This window comes from Helianthus annuus, chromosome 8 (assembly GCF_002127325.2).
Source record: "Helianthus annuus cultivar XRQ/B chromosome 8, HanXRQr2.0-SUNRISE, whole genome shotgun sequence".
NCBI classification, from domain to species: Eukaryota; Viridiplantae; Streptophyta; class Magnoliopsida; order Asterales; family Asteraceae; genus Helianthus; species Helianthus annuus.
In genome coordinates, this window is record NC_035440.2 from 18,617,102 (window position 1) to 18,632,583 (window position 15,482).

Genomic DNA, 15,482 nt, shown 5'->3' on the forward strand with positions numbered 1-15,482 from the left:
TCCCTTAAATCAAAAATCAGATGTTTACACCATCCTCGCTAATTTTATCACCATGACTGAACGTCAATTTAACACTAAGCTTAAATGTATTCAAACTGACTGGGGGGAGAGAATTTCGATCTCTCACCAATCTTTGTCGCAACCTTGGCATTATCCATTGACGGTCTTGTCCTCACACCAGTGAGCAAAATGGATTTGTTGAACATCGTCATCGTCATGTTGTGGAATCTGGACTCACCCTCTTGGCTCAATCCAGTCTTCCTCAATGCTTCTGGAACTTTGCTTTTGAAACAGCTGTATACCTCACAAATCGCCTCCCCTCTCGTGTTTCATCTAACAAATCTCCCTTTGAACATGTCTTCAAACGAAAACCGGATTACTCATTCTTAAAAGTCTTTGGCTGTCAGTCTTTTCCTTACCTTCATCCGTACAATCGTCACAAAATTGAATTCCGGTGTACTCCTTGTATTTTCCTAGGTTACAGTCCTACTCACCATGGTTATCGCTGCCTTGACCCTTCCACTGATCGGATCTACATTGCTCGGCATGTTCGCTTCAACGAACATGTTTTCCCTATCAGCCTTCAGCAACACCAACACCACCACCACCCTCTACCCTTCCTTACATCTCTATTTTTCCTGACCCACTACCCGGCTTTCTACCCGAACCACCACAATCACCAACGCATCCATCACCACCTCCTCAATCTCCCCCACAATCTCCACCCCCATCACCTACTCAGGCCGCTAATACCAACATACTATCACCACCACCTCCTCGACCTCGACCTCGACCATCAAACCTGCGTCCTAATCCTAAACAACCAGATCGATACAACCCCGCTGCCTAAACTGCCACCACCTCCACATCTCCTCCCATTGAACCCACTATCTTTACCGTTGCTAACAAGTCTTTAGAATGATGCCAAGCAATGGACAAAGAGCTATTTGCGCTTCATAGGAATGGCACGTGGACACTTGTGCCCCCTGTTTCAAATACGGTGGTGTTTTTCACGTTCTAGACCGCCATGCCACGTACCAAAAATAATGGTTATGAATAAATACAATATTTAAAACACATTTTTTTCCTAAAACGAAAGGGTTTGTAGTCTAGTGGTGCTTAGATTTGTTGTGAAGACGTTTCTTCCAAAGTGGCCAAGGATAATGGTATCATGGGATACATTAGTGAAGATTTAGAAGTAGCTTTAGAGGTGTGTGACATTGGTTTTCTAAAAGACCCTTATTGGCAAATTACCAACGAGTATTAGCGGAGCTAAGTAAAAAGGTATGGGATCACCAGACCTCATTCTTTTTTGGTCATTTTTTTGTGTTTCATGTAGAACGTATAACACGAAAATTCTAAACAACCCTAATACTTTTTTATGACCACCTTTTTGGTGTTATGAAATTTTGGCATCGTGCCCGTCGGATTTATAACTAAAAGAATTATTTAAGGTTTTTACAAACTAAAAAATTATATAGAATTTTACCTAAATAAATAAATAATTACTGTTAAGAGTTTAACCAATTAACACACTCCTTTTAATTCCAATTTGAATAAGCCCAACTATTCATTTTAAAGCAAGTTATTACAAATTAAAAAAAATATCATTTTCTTATTTCTCAATTCTCACAATTCATTTAATCGAGCCTAAATGAAAATGATATATGTGTCCTCTATCGTCTCTTTATTAAAGTTAGCATTAGTTTCATCGATTGCAACGAGCCAACGACAAATGTTGACAGACGTTTTTCTTCAATGAAAAAAGTAAAAACAAATTGCATCCAATGGATGATGACCAGTGGCGGATCTAGAAAATTCGCCAAGCCGTAACGTTTTATAAAAAAGCCGTAACGAAATCGTAAAAATGTCAAATTTTTCTAAAATTTACACTAATTTTACACTACCGCCGGAGCGCCAAGCCGTAGCGGAGGTTGCCCCTTCTTATATGCTAGGTCCGCCCCTGATGATGACTGTATGAACAATGCTTGCATTTGTTATACTGAAAAATAGTTCTTTGCAAAAGTACTTACTATTGAAGATGTAGTGAGTTGTTTCAAAACATGAAAACTCAAAGAAAAACAACTATAAAATGGATTTTTTTTATATATGTATTTGAAATGTTGTGTTTTTTTCAATGACAATGTAGGTTCATTGAACCAAAAATTATGACATGGGTTTGTTATTAATTTAAGGGGTGTGATAAATATACCCAAGATAAAGATTAATATACCCAAAAGTCAAATTAGTAATGATTTAATAATGACTAAATACTTTATTATATTATTTTATTATAAAGTTAAAAGTAATAATTATGTTTTATTATAAAGTCAAAAGTCATAAAATTTGAGAAAACCAGTTATTTTCATATGATATATTTTCAGTCTAAATGGAAAACAAAAAGGTCAGTTTTATTTTAGTGGATTATATTAAAATGTGACTTTATTTTATGTGATTTAATGGTTATTTAAGATATTTGCTGCAATTGAAATTAAATTATTTCCCTATGAAAAAACTGAAGAAAAGGTGAACTATGTGGAATATGTGCATACACACTTTTCGGAGAAGTTTTTAATCAAGAAACTAAAAACAGATAAATTTTATATTGTTATACATAGTGTATTTTATTAACTACTAACTGTATTTTTTAAAAATTGTTTGCAGCTGTAAAAAAAATTAAAAGATATATGGAAACTTGAAAAGTGCACTAAAAATTTATTAGTTTATGGAAATTTGAAAAATTGACTTGTAGGAAAAAGTAAAAAAAGTTGGCTTTTAGGTGTATTTAACACAACCCTAATTTAAGCACCGAATACTTTAGACACTAGATAAAATTATCCTGACTCAGTTACTACAGACTGATCCTACCTTCACCGACAGATTTGTACATCAGTGGTTGGTTGTGTGAAAGTAGTATGTTTTGTAGTGTAGCCTTATTTATTATTATTAAACCAAATATAAATATATTGGTCCGTGAGACCAAACCTAGCTCATATCCACCCACCAATCACCGACTCAAATATCCTCCAATTAAAAATAATCTTTCTAAACTGTAATCATTGACCAAACCAGCTTGAAGGTCAATATGTTACTTTACATCTAATTTCCAACTCATACAGCACCAGTTCACTACAACATATTCATCTTTTACAGTCCAGAAATTATAACAAAAGATGGTACTCAACAGTAAGTTAATCAACATCCAAAATCAAGATTCCAACTCATTCACTTATCTTTTTATTATTAACTTTTTAGCTTAAACATTTACCTTTTTTGTCAGTTTTCAGTAACTTCATCACTGTGGATGATAAAAGAAGACTGGTTGAGATTTTCCCAGATCCTGTGAGGAAACAATGGAACAAATGGGAGCTAAGAGGATTGGTTCTTCTCAGCCTCACCCTGCAAACTTCACTAATCTACAGCGGTCACCGCAGAAAGTATATAGCCAAAAGAAGGATCAGAATCTTTATATGGTGTGCTTACTTGTTAGCCGACTGGATAGCCACCGTGGCCCTCGGCCTCCTGGTCGACCGCCAAGGGAATTCAGCCAGTTCTAGTTCTAATAACAGCAACAAAGATTATGGAGATCTAACACTCATGGCTTTCTGGGCACCCTTTCTTTTGCTTCATCTAGGTGGGCCGGACACCATCACTGCTTACGCGTTAGCGGATAACGAATTATGGTTAAGACACTTGCTTGGACTCGTGGTCCAGACGGCTGCAGCTATTTATATCACTCTGTTGGCATGGGATGGCAGTGTTGTTTCTGTCCTCACAGTTCCTATGCTTGTTTGTGGGATTATCAAGTATGGTGAGAGGAGTTGGGTTCTGATGTCGGCTAACCGGGAGCAGTTTCGTGATTCGGTTCTTGCAGATCAAGACCCTGGTCCGAATTATGCTAGGTTTATGGAGGAGTTCTGTTTGAAAGAGGCTGAGGGGTACTATGTTGCGGCTGTGCAAGTGGACGAGGGAAATTCTCCGGAAGATGATGTGGAAAACACTGCGGGGGCTGCTGCTCCATCTGTTCCTAACCCTGATGCTAGCACACTAGACATAGCGGATTACTTCTTTGAAACATTGAAGTTCAAGCGGCTTTTTGTGGATCTAATACTCGGGTTCCATCCGCGAGATGTGAGTCAGTCTTTCTTTGAGAAACAGGAATACAACACCGCGTTTGAGGTGATTGAAATTGAACTTGGATTTGCCTATGATGTTTTCTATACAAAAGCACCTATCATATACACTCCTTTCGGTTTGTTTTTCCGGCTCGCTACTTCCTTCATCACGCTCTCGGTGTTATTGACTTTTGTTGCATCCATGAACATGAGGCCACATAAACATCAACCTGAAGATGTTGTGATTACTTGCATATTGCTGATCGGTGCTATTTTGCTTGAAGCATATGCAGCCATATCTTTGCTGTTCTCGGATTGGGCAAATCTATGGTTAAGCCATCGTTCTTCGAAGTTTCCATTTAAGCGTGTAGTCTCGTCGCTCCAGTCTTCACAGAAAGGAAAAAGATGGTCAAACTCTATGTATCAATACAGCTTGATAGATTTTTGCCTCAACCATAAATCCTCATCGTTTCAAAAAATCTCAAAAGTCATCCCTTTGCATAAAAGGATCAAGAACTTATGGGAGAAATGGGAGAGTATGCTCCAGCTTAAACATCTTACAATAACACCCGAACTAAAATCTTTCATCTTTAATCACTTTAAAGAGAAATCTACCGACACAGAATTGGATCTAAAGATCTTAAACACCTGTCGTGGAGCGGTCTCTCTGCGAACCCACAAAAGTTATGGCACATTTAAATGGACGGTTGATGTGGAATTCGATCATAGCATTCTCATTTGGCATATTGCTACTGATCTATGCTTCAATCTAGATAAGACTGGTGAGGAATTCAAACAAGAATGGAATCACTACATGATATTGAGCAAACAATTAGCAGACTACATGTTATATATACTGGTCATGTGTCCTTTCATGTTGCCCATTGGAATAGGAATGATACGGTTCAGAGATACATGTGCAGAAGCCATGGTGTTCTTTAAAGAGAGAAACAGCACAAGTAAACTTGAGGCGTATGAAATGCTGGGGCAAGTGAGCACCAAAGTGTTTCCGGCAACAGTAAAGGGGGATCGTAGTAAGTCGGTATTGTTTGAGGCGTGCAAGCTTGCGGCTTCATTGAGTGAGATGGGTGATTCTGATCCTGGAAAGATGTGGAAGATGGTGGGTGATGTGTGGGTGGAGATTCTTGGCTATGCAGCGAGTCAATGCCGAGGGTTTGACCATGCTCAACAGCTTGAAAAGGGTGGAGAGCTTCTTACTCATGTTTGGCTTCTGATGGCACATCTTGGCATCACTGAACACTTTAAGATTGAAGAAGGTCATGGAAGAGTTAAGCTGGCTGTTACCTAGAGAAGCTAAAGAGCAAACTCGGTGCAAGAGGCTCCCGCAAACGCAGGGTCCGGTTTGGGGGGGGAGGGGGTTGGGCCAACTTGGCATGTTACCTAAAGAATTATTGGCTTTTAGTATAAGAATATACTCTGTAATCAATGTGCTGCAAATGCAATTATATACTTAGCTCTTTAACAATACATATGATCTCTAGTTAGATATAGGGCTGCTTTATTATACCTAGGTTTTTTCTTTCTTTTTACGGTCCATTTTCTCTGTAGGATTTGGATAGTTAGGTTCTTGGCTTTGAGAGTTTTTAACACAAAAGTTTGCAGGTAAACCATAGGTATAACTAAAGAACAAGAATCAATAATCATGATCATATAAAATAGCTCAGTTAATTGTCATTATCACTAATGAAACCCACCACTAGCAGCAATATAGCTGATAAAATATACGTTAAACAAACTATTAAAAGTTAAAACCACCACTAGAAACAATGTGGCTGATTAAATATACATTAAATGAACGATCTAGTCAAGCGGATATGATACACAAACTCAAGATTGGATATTCTATTTTTATATCCAAACATTGCTTTTAAGCTGGCTGTTCAACCAAACAGATTTCATTAATTTTAGAGATCGACTACATATTCCAAAATTTCAGTTGCTAGTATTTTAGTCCTATGTAGAAACATGTAAATCATAAAACGAAAAATAGCATAAAAGCTCCAATAACTAAACAAATATGAGAAAATCATGAAAGTAATCATTTTCTTAGGTGCGTTACACATATATATAGTCATGTCAGAAACAAATAACTCAGTTAGCCACGAGACGCTTGTCTACTTTTACTCGCAGGCTTTTGTTACGGACTAATACCATTGCAAGGTATAGGACTTGTCCCACATCGGTTGTATGGGCAACTGATGTGGGGTTTATATACCAAATGAGCTCCCTCACCCATCAGACTAGTCTTTTTGGGTTGAGTTCTCTCGTTTGGTATGAAACATTTTCCATCAATGATGATATTGTGATACGCAACACCATAGAGCGTATGTATCATTATTCGTGTATAGAACAAAAATATTTAGTATTTAGGCGAGAAAAAGTAATTACTCGACCAATGATTCACGTATCTCACGGCTGTGACAATAGAGATAAGAAATAGCAATAACCTTTCTTACAAAAATAAAAAAATAAAAAGATATGGTCCACATGAATAACATAATTACAGAATTGACTACAAGGGCAACAAAATTCTAAGTCAATGAACGAATTGGACCGCTAGAATTATTGATGTTTAATTGAAGTCACTATCCTGACAGAAACAAGTTACTTGGACTGTTCTAGTCCATGAGGTGTGGACCACCAAGGAGAAAAAATCAAACTGATAGATTACATTATGAAAATATGATAGTGACAGATGGAATCTCAGCCGCCCAAAGTGATCTAGGACCATCAGTGGATCTAAAAAAGATAAGAGTTCACTTACTGGTTATGCTATTCACACACACACACCAAAAACAATTGTCTTTACCTACTGTAGAGAAATGGCTGTTGAGGCCATTGTCTCTGTGGTACTACACAACCTAACAAACTTACGGATCGAAGAATCAAATATATTTAAAAAGGTTAGAGATGAAGTAGAAAGGGTTGTCATGGAGCTTAGGGAGATGCAAAGCATTTTAAATGAGGTAGAACATCAAGAACAAGGTGACAAGGTGCTTACAGAATGGATACTAAAGTTTCTAGACATAGTCTACCGCGTGAAGGATGACATAGAATCTTTTTCCCTCACAGAAACACGCTTGAAAAATATGGGTTTGGTCAAGAAGCGGATATCCGTCACTGCGAACAAGTTCAAACTTTGCAGAGAAGTACCAGATGAGATGGTTGATTCTATGAACGTTCGCAGACTCAAATCCAAGATGAATGGAATCAGCAAAGAAATTCAAGAATGGAAAGAAGGAAAACCTTCATTGGCTCTGGCACCTGTTCAAGGTTCTTATGCGATGAATCGCGATGAACAGCCATGGCAAGAGAGCGATGGTTATTATGCACCAAAGAAGGAAGAAACCATCTTCAAGAAAGATGTTGAAAAGTTGGTGAAGCAGTTAACCAGCAATAGCAAACCACTTCAAATTATTTTGGTATTTGGAGAGGTTGGAACAGGGAAAACAGCTCATGTGAAGACGATATACAACAAGTTAGAGGTCAAGAACAAGTTTCCATGTCACGCTTTCGTAATCCTCACCACAAAGTGCTCGATTAGATATCTCATGATCACTATACTGCAACAAGTGACCAGCTTGAAGGCGAAAGATAAACTCAAAGATGAGGACTTGATGGTAAAGCTGAATGAGTTCTTGAAGGGTCAAAAGTACTTGATAGTAGTGATTGATGTAAAAAGTTCTGGTCTCTTGAAACAACTAAAAGACGTGTTGCCAGATACAAACAATGGAAGTAGGGTTGTGATCACCACCCCTGATGAAGAAGTTGCTTCATTTCCAGATGCAACAACCCATTATCATTTCAAACCACTAGACATGGAAGATGGGTTAAAGTTTTTCATCAAGAAAGTATGGGGTGTAAAAGGAATCCCATTCGCAGGTGATGTCATAGAGGATCTAAAGAACAAAATAGCCGAAAGATGCAAAGGGACCCCTCTAAGGATAATAATGCTTGCTGGATTGCTATCAACTAGAAAAATGATGTATGAAGATTGGTTGAGTGTTTTTGAGCAACATGATTTTGCAGCGAAATCACCTTCGTTTGACATTTTAGCTTTCTGCTACAATGATCTTACGCCTCACGTTAAGCTATGTTTTCTTTATTTGGGACTTTTTCGAAAAGGATTTGAAATACCTGTGAGAAGGTTGTTTCGGTTGTGGCTTGCCGAGGGTTATGTAAAGCCATCAGAAGGGGTTATTCTGGAGGACATTGTAGAAGGATATCTTGAAGAGCTTGTGAAGAGAAACATGGTGGAAATAACAAAAAGACGATCTGATGGGACTCCCAAAAGATGCAGAATGATTGGAGTTCTATATGACATCTTCATGCCGAAAGGTGTAGAAATAGGCCTCTTCCACCTCCACCAAACGTCGGACGAAAATCCAAATGCAACAACAGAACCTCGATTTGGAGTTCGCCGGGTGGTTGAATACACCAATATCAAAGACTACCCATCTACCAAACCTTTCAACCAGAATCTACGGTCCTACATATCCTTCAATGGAAGAAAGAAAGATACGCCTGCAGAAGAAGTAGGAACATTTTTAGAAAGAATCATTGGAGTAAGAGGTTTTGGATTGCTCAGGGTGCTTGATTTAGAGGGTGTTTATCGACCACAGCTACCGGAGAATCTGGGGAGCTTATATCACTTGAGGTATTTAGGATTGCGATGGACTTTCTTAGACACTCTTCCGTCTTCACTTGGTGATTTGCTCTACCTTGAAACACTTGACATCAAGCACACACATATCACAGCGCTCCCAAGTTCTATATGGAATATGAAGCATCTCCGACATCTTTGTCTGAACGGAGTTCGTCTAGATATACCTGTGCAGTCAACCAGACATAGAGCTCCGAGCCAGCTCCAAACTCTATGGGGTTTGTTCGTAGACGAGAAGATCGCAAGAAAGATTGGTTTAACTTTGAGCAGAATGACCAACCTACGAAAACTTGATCTGACAAGGCAGTCATCCTCAACGGTAAAAACAACGACCATCACAACGGCAACAACGACCACCACTACGACAACATGCCATTCATCCTCCTATGAAGAAATCGGTTTGTGGATTTCATCACTGTCTAGCCTTCCGTCTCTAAGATTGAGGTCCAAGGACAAAATGGGCCGGCCTTCAGAGCTCATCGTTAAACCTTTCTCGAGTCTTGTAAATCTCTCTCAACTGTACTTATTAGGAAGTTTACACAAATCTATTGATTGGTACCAGATGCCACCTGCACTCAAAGTTCTTACTTTATCAGTCTCGCATCTAGAAAAAGATCCCATGCCGACACTATCTCAGCTGCCGAGCTTGATTGTCCTGAGGCTTTTAGCTGCATCTTATGTGGGAGAAGAAATGTGTTGTCCGGAAAACGGATTCCCTGCGCTCCAAGTTCTGAAGCTTTGGAAGCTGGAAAGGTTAAAAATTTGGACCGCACATGGTGGAACAATGCCGAATCTACATACCTTAGACATTAGGTGTTGTAGAGAGCTAGAGGAGATTCCTGTAACCTTGCTGCAGATACAGAGTTTTGAGAATTTGATCTTGACAAATATGCCAAAGCAGTTTGTTTCTGGTACTCGAAAGAAAAAGAAGAAACACACCAAGATTGTGGAAAATGAATAGAACGGCTGAGTAACGGTCCCACTAGTAAACCGAACCTTTATCTATCTTGACCTACCCTTGAAAGAGTCCAAACCCAAGTTGTATCTGATAGCTTTGAGCCTCTGTAGCAAATAGAGATTAGCCATAGACAAACTGCTTAGTACTAAAATGTTTGTACTCATGCTATGCACTAATATTCTATCTCATATGCATTTCTAATGTTCTATTCATCTGGTGCCCATAAATACAGTTAGCAGAATAGCATAAATTCCTACTGATTTGTTTATATGTTTTTGTACCTTTTTTATTTGGTTTTAGGTAATTCGCCATCAGGACATGAAAATGTCATTCGAAGTTATGTGGTACATGTTTGATTTTCGTATTAAAGTGGTGAAGAAAAAGAAATATAATGACATGACCACAATGTAAGAGATGATAGCAAAGAAAATTTGCTACCAAGGGATAAATAAAATGATTTTGTTTTTAAGGGCATTGCTTTTATCAAGAAGAATCACAGAAATGCAAGAGAAAAACAAGTGGTAAGTAGGGAAAATCAAGAAACATCAAAGTTCCATGAGGCAGAAACACAAAATATAGAAGAGAACACTCTTCAAGAGAAAGTTGATAAAACTCTTAAATGAGAAAAACCATTATCAACCCTTTTTATAAAGAAAATCTACTTGCAAATGTGGAAATTTGGGTTCAACGGTTGAGCAACCCGCCTCTGACTGTTTTTCACAACCTTCGGCCAATTATGCCAATTAACCCATCTTAAAATTTAAAATGCCCATATCAACCCAAAATGGAAAGGATAAGCTTATTTTGCCAGGCCTAATTGACATCAAGCAAGCTATTATAGATGTTGTAACTGTGAAAAACATAACAATACCAATGTGAAGGATCAAAACGGATAAAATACGAAAGTATGAGGGTGGTACGGTAATCTCTATAGGGGTGGTTCGGAGGAGATTAGTCTAAGTAATTTAGATAATAGGTTTATTGTTTAAACGTATTAGTATTGGGTCAGGATTAGTTCCTTGTTAGTTGTAGGTCCCTGTTTCGCGGAGGATTACGAACCTAAACCTTGTTATACAAACCTACTAGCGAGTGCGGAATCCAAGCTAGCAAGCAAACCGAGTTAGTAGCAAGTAGAGAAACAAACACACAAGTTCACCGATTAACACAACTTGTATTAATGCAATGAGGGTTCGGTTACAAGCTCAATGTTTACAGAAGTGTTCTATAAACTCTCTAAGATGTGTGTGTGAGTTTGGACAGAATGCTCTCAAAGAATACTCTCTCTTTCTGTCTGTGTGTCTGTCTGCCGAAACTCAACACATGCATGGGTATATATACCCAGCTCAGCAGGTCTGGTCGAAGGATCCGAAAGATGGGCCGAAGGATCATCTTTCGGATACAATGCTTTCGAAGGATAAGCAGGGACCTCGAAGGATAGTCTTTCGAGGTCTATCGTTCGAAGCATATCTTTCGATGAGATCGAAGGATCCAAATTATCCTTCGATCTCTACATCATCCTTCGATCAGAACATCTCTCAACATACAATCTGTTGTCCAAGTCAAACCGGAGGATGGTTGACTTGGTCAACTTACAACACAAATCAGGACATCGTTACATAAGACCGAATACAGACAAAGTACAGACACAAGTGCACCAACAAACTCCCCCTTGGCTGTAGCTTTGTCTTTGATCTCTAAGCTTTGTCTTGTTCTTCTAAAAGTGTAGACTCGTCTTGAACTTCGACGGTCTTTGGTCTTCAGGTTTTCAAAACTCTGATGTCCTATCATGTCTTCAATGTCGGAGGATCTTCAAAGTCTTCACGTCTTGAAAGTAGAAAGTGTATCAACAAACTACCCGTATCATGTAGGAAGTGTGTTGACAAACTCCCCCTTAACATAAGCTCCCCCTTGAGTTATGCTCGTGAAAAGACTTTATCTTTATGAAGTGAGATCCTTGTGGTGTTGATGATGGCCAGCGGCAACTCGATCATCTTCATCTTTTGAGCGCCTTCTCGTCGTGTCTTCATTCCAAGGCTTGTCATCGACCATGTTCTCCTAGCCTTTAGAATCTGCACATGCAAGAAATCTAAACGCGTAATGAGAACAACTGCTTGGAATAGTATAAACAAATGACACACGAGTGACCATGTCAAAATCAAACACCGTCCGACAGTTTGAAAGTTTAATAAAATTTGTCAATTTTAGTTTTTAACTTTCAAAACATGCAAATTTCGACCGTTTATGAAGATTTAGTCAGTTTGGTTTTCAGTCAGGTTTCAGGTAACGAAGACTTGAGCTCCAACATCGTACGATCGAAAATAAAGCAGAAATAAAATCTTTTTGGCTTTTATAAAGTTTATATTAAAACAAGCCTAAAATCTTTTTGGTATTTTTGAAATTAAAAGACAACAATTTAAAATCCTTTGAGTGTTATCAAACGACATCACCGCTAATGTCGTGCTGATATGCACCAAACGACGAAACTGTTTAAAAGAAATAATAAAAGTTAAGCAGTAAATAAATATATACAAACATTCTTTTTGCGAGTTTCGAGGGTAAGAGAATCATATCAGTGTACGGTCATGCCAAAACACTCTTGTTGTTTAGTTAGTTAACATTAAGATAAGCATCCTATAACAATTATCGGTATTGTTGTCCACTTAAGCTCAACTTATCAGATGTAATCATGTTTAGAGGATACGTTAAGGTATGATTTATACTTACCGACCGGTGTTCATCCACATCACGACACATTCCCGTATCAAGGTATGCACGAGTGTTCATCTTACCGGTGAGTATACCGATTATCATCTGTTTGACCGTATAAAATTGTGAGATACTCACTTATTTTGATTTGAAAACAAGTCCTATGTGATATAATCACTTATTGATGAGGAACTTGATTTTCGTATGCATGAGGGCACAGGTGCAAGTCCGTGAACAGGTCAGTACTTCCGTACAGCAGAGAGACGAACTTGACACCCGGATAAATGTGATATTTTATCACTTATTTGATATGGACATGTGATTGTTTATCACTTATTGAGGTCGAATGCAGTATGCAATATGTACACGTATGTATAGTATCATGGAAGATCTAGACTTGCGTCCCCGTTATTTTTCGGTAAAAGATACAACCATGATACCCAGATGATAAGCAGCATAAAGACCGAATATCTCAGAACCTCGGCAATCTATCAAACGAAATTTCGGTACTAAGACCATATGCCAATGAATGGTTCCCACCTGATCTTCAGTCGATTAAGATTTATATCACCCTGCACACTTTAAAATGATTGTGAGCCTACCGATACATCTTATATAGAGCTGCTTATCGTTTTGCATTTTAAGGTTTAAAGAGGTTTGGATAGACCACTGATGTACTATCATTTTCTCTTTTGCTCGCCAGGAAACTCATTTTTGTTTTTCTATTGTTTTTGTGTTTTTGAATTTTTCGATGTTTTTGGATTTTCCGATTTTTGGATTTACTCCCCCTAAAATCAACAAACTAAGATAAATTTAAAAACACAAAGGTATTTACAAAAATGATTTTCCGATGTTGGTTTTACTCTTGCTTGACCTTAATGCCGTTTACCAATAATAAAAAGTCAAATCTTGATTTGTCAAAAGCTTTGGTAAATAAGTCGGCACGTTGGTCATCGGTGTGGACCTTAACAACATCGATTAGCCTTTTCTCAAAGCAATCACGTATGAAGTGATATTTGATTTCGATGTGTTTGGTCTTTGAATGCTGCACAGGATTTCTAGTGATATCTAAAGCAGCAGAATTATCAACGTAAATAGGAGTAGTTAGGAATTCAAAACCGTAGTCCCGCATTTGTTGTTGGATCCAAAGAACTTGGGAGCAACAACTTGAGGCAGCAATGTATTCAGCTTCGCATGTTGATGTAGCTACACACGTCTGCTTCTTGCACTGCCATGTGACTAGGCGATTTCCTAAAAACTGACATCCAGCCGTTGTGGACTTGCCGTCGATTTTACATCCGCCAAAATCAGAATCACTGAAGGCTACCAATTCAAAGTTATTATCCCTAGGGTACCACAGACCGGTGTCAGGGTACGCCTTCAAATAACGAAAAATCCTTTTAACAGCAGCAAGATGTGAGGCCTTCGGGTTAACTTGATATCTAGCAAGCAGGCACGTTGGGTACATTATGTCTGGCCTTGATGCTGTGAGGTACATGAGAGATCCGATCATGGCGCGATAGATAGAAGGGCTAACAGCTTCTCCCTTCAAGTCTGGAGTAATTCCGTGATTAGTTGGCAATGGGGTACCAATGGGCGTTGCATCAGACATCTGGAACCGGCTCAAGATGTCACCAACATATTTAGTCTGATGGATGAATATCCCAGACTCCGTTTGTTGTACTTGTAGGCCCAAGAAGAAGGTCATTTCCCCCATAGCACTCATCTCGAATTTATCCTGCATAATGCGCTCGAATTCCCTACACAAGACATCATTAGTAGAACCAAAAATAATGTCATCAACGTATACCTGTACCAGAAGAAGATCTCCATCTTGTTCCTTGATGAAAAGAGTACAGTCGATAAGACCTCTACGAAAACCGTTCTCCAGCAGATAGTGAGATAAGGTTGCATACCAAGCTCGTGGGGCTTGATGAAGACCATAAAGAGCTTTGTTGAGCAACCAAACCCGATCGGGATGAATAGGAATCTTCAAAACCTGGAGGCTGTTCGACGTACACCTCTTCTTCAACCACACCATGTAAAAATGCACTTTTCACGTCCATCTGATAAACCTTGAATCCTTTGAAGGACGCATAGGCTAGAAAGATTCGAATTGCTTCGAGACGTGCCACTGGTGCATAGACTTCGTTGTAGTCGATCCCTTCAATCTGACGAAAACCTTGAACGACTAAACGAGCTTTGTTTCGGATAACAACTCCGCGGTCATCCTTTTTGCATTTGAAAACCCAACGGGTACCAATCTTCTTGTATCCAGCAGGTTTCTCTACTAGTTTCCAGACACCCAGCTTCTGGAATTGTTGCAGTTCTTCCTGCATTGCTTCAACCCAAGCATTATCTTTCAAGGCTTCTTTCCACGTTCTTGGTTCTTCTTGTGAGACATAACACGCGAAGGACCAGTCGTTTTGTTGCCCGGATTCTCGAATAGCTGCATACAAGCCTGCATTGTTGTTGTTTCGCAACATGTTTCTTGTTTGTACGCCACTTTGCACATTTCCAATGATGTTTTGTTGAGGATGGGTATTATGAATCCTTGTTTCTGGATTGTCTGGAACTGGAACATTTATACCCAGGTTGTTAAGATTAAGATCAACAACCAATTCAAGACCCGGAATTGACGAAGAGGATGATGCAGTAGTCTCAGCTGTTCTATGTGTTTCCACTGGAGGAGTACCCTCTGAAGTACCATGAACTGCTGTTGTAGGAGCTTCTTGATCTGCATCTAGAAATTCATCATCCTCTGAAGATTCGTTCAATTCGTTAGCATCATGAAAATCCTCATTGTTGAGAGTATTGTTGTTCACCGAAGAAGATGGTTCTTGATTAACAAGAATCGGACGAACCACCGGTGAATCTGTTGCATTGTTACTCTCGAAAAACATCCTAGCCGCAGCATTTTCTTCAACGGCTTCAACATGGATCGAATTGAAGAAGTCATCGTACTCAAACATCCAAGGTTGACCCGGATTTTTGACTGGCAAAGTGTGCCTTTGTACTC

General features: G+C 38.9%; 2 protein-coding genes across 2 annotated transcripts; both read left to right on the plus strand.

The window, feature by feature from the left end:
• The first annotated feature begins 3,008 nt into the window (after positions 1 to 3,008).
• LOC110872259 lies at positions 3,009 to 5,620 on the plus strand. Its single transcript, XM_022121033.2, has 2 exons — positions 3,009 to 3,186; positions 3,281 to 5,620. Exons 1-2 carry the CDS (start codon positions 3,174 to 3,176, stop codon positions 5,422 to 5,424), a joined length of 2,157 nt encoding a protein of 718 aa, XP_021976725.1. The 5' UTR covers positions 3,009 to 3,173; the 3' UTR covers positions 5,425 to 5,620.
• A 1,257-nt stretch (positions 5,621 to 6,877) lies between these two features.
• On the plus strand, positions 6,878 to 9,969 carry LOC110872258 (probable disease resistance protein RF45). The gene has a single exon (XM_022121032.2). It carries the CDS (start codon positions 6,959 to 6,961, stop codon positions 9,758 to 9,760), a length of 2,802 nt encoding a protein of 933 aa, XP_021976724.1. The 5' UTR covers positions 6,878 to 6,958; the 3' UTR covers positions 9,761 to 9,969.
• Positions 9,970 to 15,482: the final 5,513 nt, after the last annotated feature.